Genomic DNA, 3044 nt, shown 5'->3' with positions numbered 1-3044 from the left:
TGTAGCTCTCTCTCGCACTAAATCTGTTTCTATATATATATATATATATATATATATATATATATATATATAACAATGTTTTAATAATAAAGTACAAATGTCTCCACATGTAATTAAATAGTAACAAATATAATTTATGAATTGCGTGATATTCAGAGGCTTTTCTGATAGGGCTTTTCCAGAAATATGCACAAGGGACTGTTGCTTACAACATGATCTATTTTAACTACTAATTATGGAGTTAATTAAAATATAGCAGTACATCATTCACAGTACTTAAGCTTGCACGGAAAAAGACAAAAAGATAGAGCGAAAATTGTTGTAACTAGGTCGAAGTTCTGATTTGATTAAACACAGTACTTGCACTGGTGTATATCTTACATTGCTCTCTTTCTCAAAAATACACAAATAAAAACAACCAGCCAAAACCTAAATCATTTCAACATTATTTTAAATGTATAAAGCTTGGGAGAACAAACTTAATAACCTTATTATGGTTTGGCTCTAGGTGCTAAAGTGTAAGGTTTTATTTTGGAAAGGTAATGGGTTGACCTAGTTTACGGTTATGAGCTTTTATGTGTGTGAGAGGGGCTATAACATAGTTACCTACCTCTAGGAGTTATCTAGCATGTGGTTTCATGTTGAGGCCCATTTCTACTGCTGTGGAAAGCTGTATTAAAACTCACTTGTCAGTGTCAAGCAGACATTTATTGCACTGATTTAAAAGACAAAAGCTATCTTTAAAATGAGCATGGCTGGAGGGGTACCACAGGCAAACTGCAGATCAGATGAGTTTGGGGTTGCAGCCTGGGATGTCCTCTGAGAACAGTCGAGTAGTTATTTTGAAATAAGGGAATGCCCAGTATTTTGTTGTAGCACACTATGTAAACTTGATCCCAATGTCAACAAAGCACAAAATTAGTCAATAAAATGGTAAATTAATTCTAGTTTGCCTAAAGTAACTATAAACATGACCTGTAACCACATTTGTAATGCAACCCATATTAAATTATTGTTTGATAATACAGCAGAGTCCGAACTAAAGTCTAAAAATCAGGAATTTTAAAATATAAAATTTGAGAAATACTATAAATAAGTTATGCTGCTGCCATTAAAGCAAAAAGGAGGCATGCAAAATACTAAAAAGCTTATGTTGATTGCTACTCTTTTGCCTTTTCAGCAAATTATATCATATTTCAGAATGTATTAATTCTTTAATAAAACTGTAATGATTATGTATTCCGTTTTAAATTAAAAAATGGCAAAAAATAAGCAATTAACAAATTTATATGGATTCCTTAGTATTTTATGCTTCTCTATAATAATATTAATGATTTAAATATTTTAAATGTTATTTGCTGGAAATATGTATTAAATACAAACAAAATTAAAGAGTCAATTAACAATCATGAATTTCTTAGTATTTTATATGTTTATCTATAATAATAATAATAATATTAGTTAAAATAATAGTAATACTTTAAAATGATAATTTGCTGAAAATATGAATTAATTAAATCAACAAAAATAAACAGAAATACAAAAGCAATTAACAAATTAACATGAATTTCTTAGCATTTTATGTTTCTCTGTAACAACAACAGTAGTAGTAGTAATAGTAGTAGTAATAATAATAATAATAATAACTTACATGTTTAATTATTTGCTGGAAAAAAAATGTGTTGAACAGAAGCAAAAATAAATAAAAATTTAAAAGCAATTAACATGACTTTGTTATTTCATATGCTTCCCTATATCAATCATTAAAATTGTAAAAAATATGTATTAAATTAGAAAGAAAGAAAAAATTGGACCCCACTGTATGCATTAATTTGTACTAGTGGATAAGAGGAGTAGATGAGCAAACCCTGATCCAGGATCAGCCCTCTAGCAGTTATACTCGTTATAAGCAGGAAGCGGAATCCTACCTTTCCTCTTCGAGATAAAAGTGAAGATCTGAAGATCTTAGACTAGTGCGGAAATTCCCAAGATCAGATAACATGGACAAGGGGCAGGTTTTGTGTGAATGGGCCTAGAGCAGGGGTGCCCAAACATGGTCCTGGAGGGCCGGTGTCCTGCAGAGTTTAGCTCCAACTTGCCTCAACACACCTGCCTTCAAGTTTCTAGTATGCCTAGTAAGAGCTTGATTAGCTGGTTCAGATGAGTTTAATTGGGGTTGGAGCTTAACTCTTCAGGACACTGGCCCTCCAGGACCGAGTTCGGACAGCCCTGGCCTAGAGTGTTTTTCTAATTAATCTGGGCTCTCTGATGCCCTCTGGTGTTTAAAATATAGAGGTGACCTAAAATAAGGCACTGAAACTCATAAACGTAAATGTGTAGTGTAACCTTGTGGTTGAACGTATGTACTACAAGTGTAAGATTTTAGCAAAAGTCAGATATGCACATACACACAACCATGTAAACAGACTCACTGGGATGCAGAACGCCTGCGAGAGGTACTTCAGTACGCCGGCTTCCTGGCCCAGTAAGTTACTCCTGAACATTAGATTTCCCGGCAGCGACGTGTCAATCTCCTTCCTCACAACAGAAGCCACAGAATCCAAAATAAGAAGCCCAGCTCGACACGCAATTATGTCTTCCTCCAGACGCTCCAGCCTGTGCAACATCAATAAAACGCCCCACTAATATGTGTACACAAGCTTAAATACAGCCTGGCATAAAAAAAAGAGACTATCATGACCTCCTTTATAATCATTTATGCAATAATGCTATAGTCAATCCATTTAAATTCAGGATTTGTATCATTGCATTTTCATTTTACATTTACCTATTTAGCAGACTTAAACCAAAAACGTACATATATATGTGTTTAGCGGATGTTTTTTAATTGATTTTTTTATCCAAAGCAACTTCAATTGTATTCAAGGTATACACTACCAGTGACAAGTTTGGAATAATTACTATATATATAAAAAAATATATATATTCATATTATCTCATAATTGTTTAGTATTTTCAATGTTTTTTTTAATCAGAAATCATTCTAATATGCTTTGACATCACAAGACTAAATGATATATATA

At 32.6% G+C, this 3044-nt stretch overlaps 1 protein-coding gene across 5 annotated transcripts in view; it reads right to left on the bottom strand.

The window, feature by feature from the left end:
* The window catches only part of rad51b (RAD51 paralog B), a 52644-nt gene that overhangs the window by 47094 nt on the left and 2506 nt on the right, over positions 1-3044 (bottom strand). For 4 of the 5 annotated variants that reach the window (XR_001608904.1, XR_001608903.1, XM_016267836.1 and 1 more), the window contains exon 6: positions 2433-2616. Coding sequence is in view for 2 of the 5 variants with exons in the window: in XM_016267836.1 (XP_016123322.1) it covers positions 2433-2616 (184 nt within the window). In the remaining 3 variants the exon portion in view is untranslated. The remainder of the gene's footprint in view (positions 1-2432; positions 2617-3044) is intronic. The other variant, XR_001608905.1, reaches the window with a different exon arrangement.

This window comes from Sinocyclocheilus grahami, unplaced genomic scaffold, assembly GCF_001515645.1.
Source record: "Sinocyclocheilus grahami isolate Dianchi unplaced genomic scaffold, SAMN03320097.WGS_v1.1 scaffold40.1, whole genome shotgun sequence".
Taxonomy (NCBI): domain Eukaryota; kingdom Metazoa; phylum Chordata; class Actinopteri; order Cypriniformes; family Cyprinidae; genus Sinocyclocheilus; species Sinocyclocheilus grahami.
This window is presented reverse-complemented; position numbering and strand designations above follow the sequence as displayed.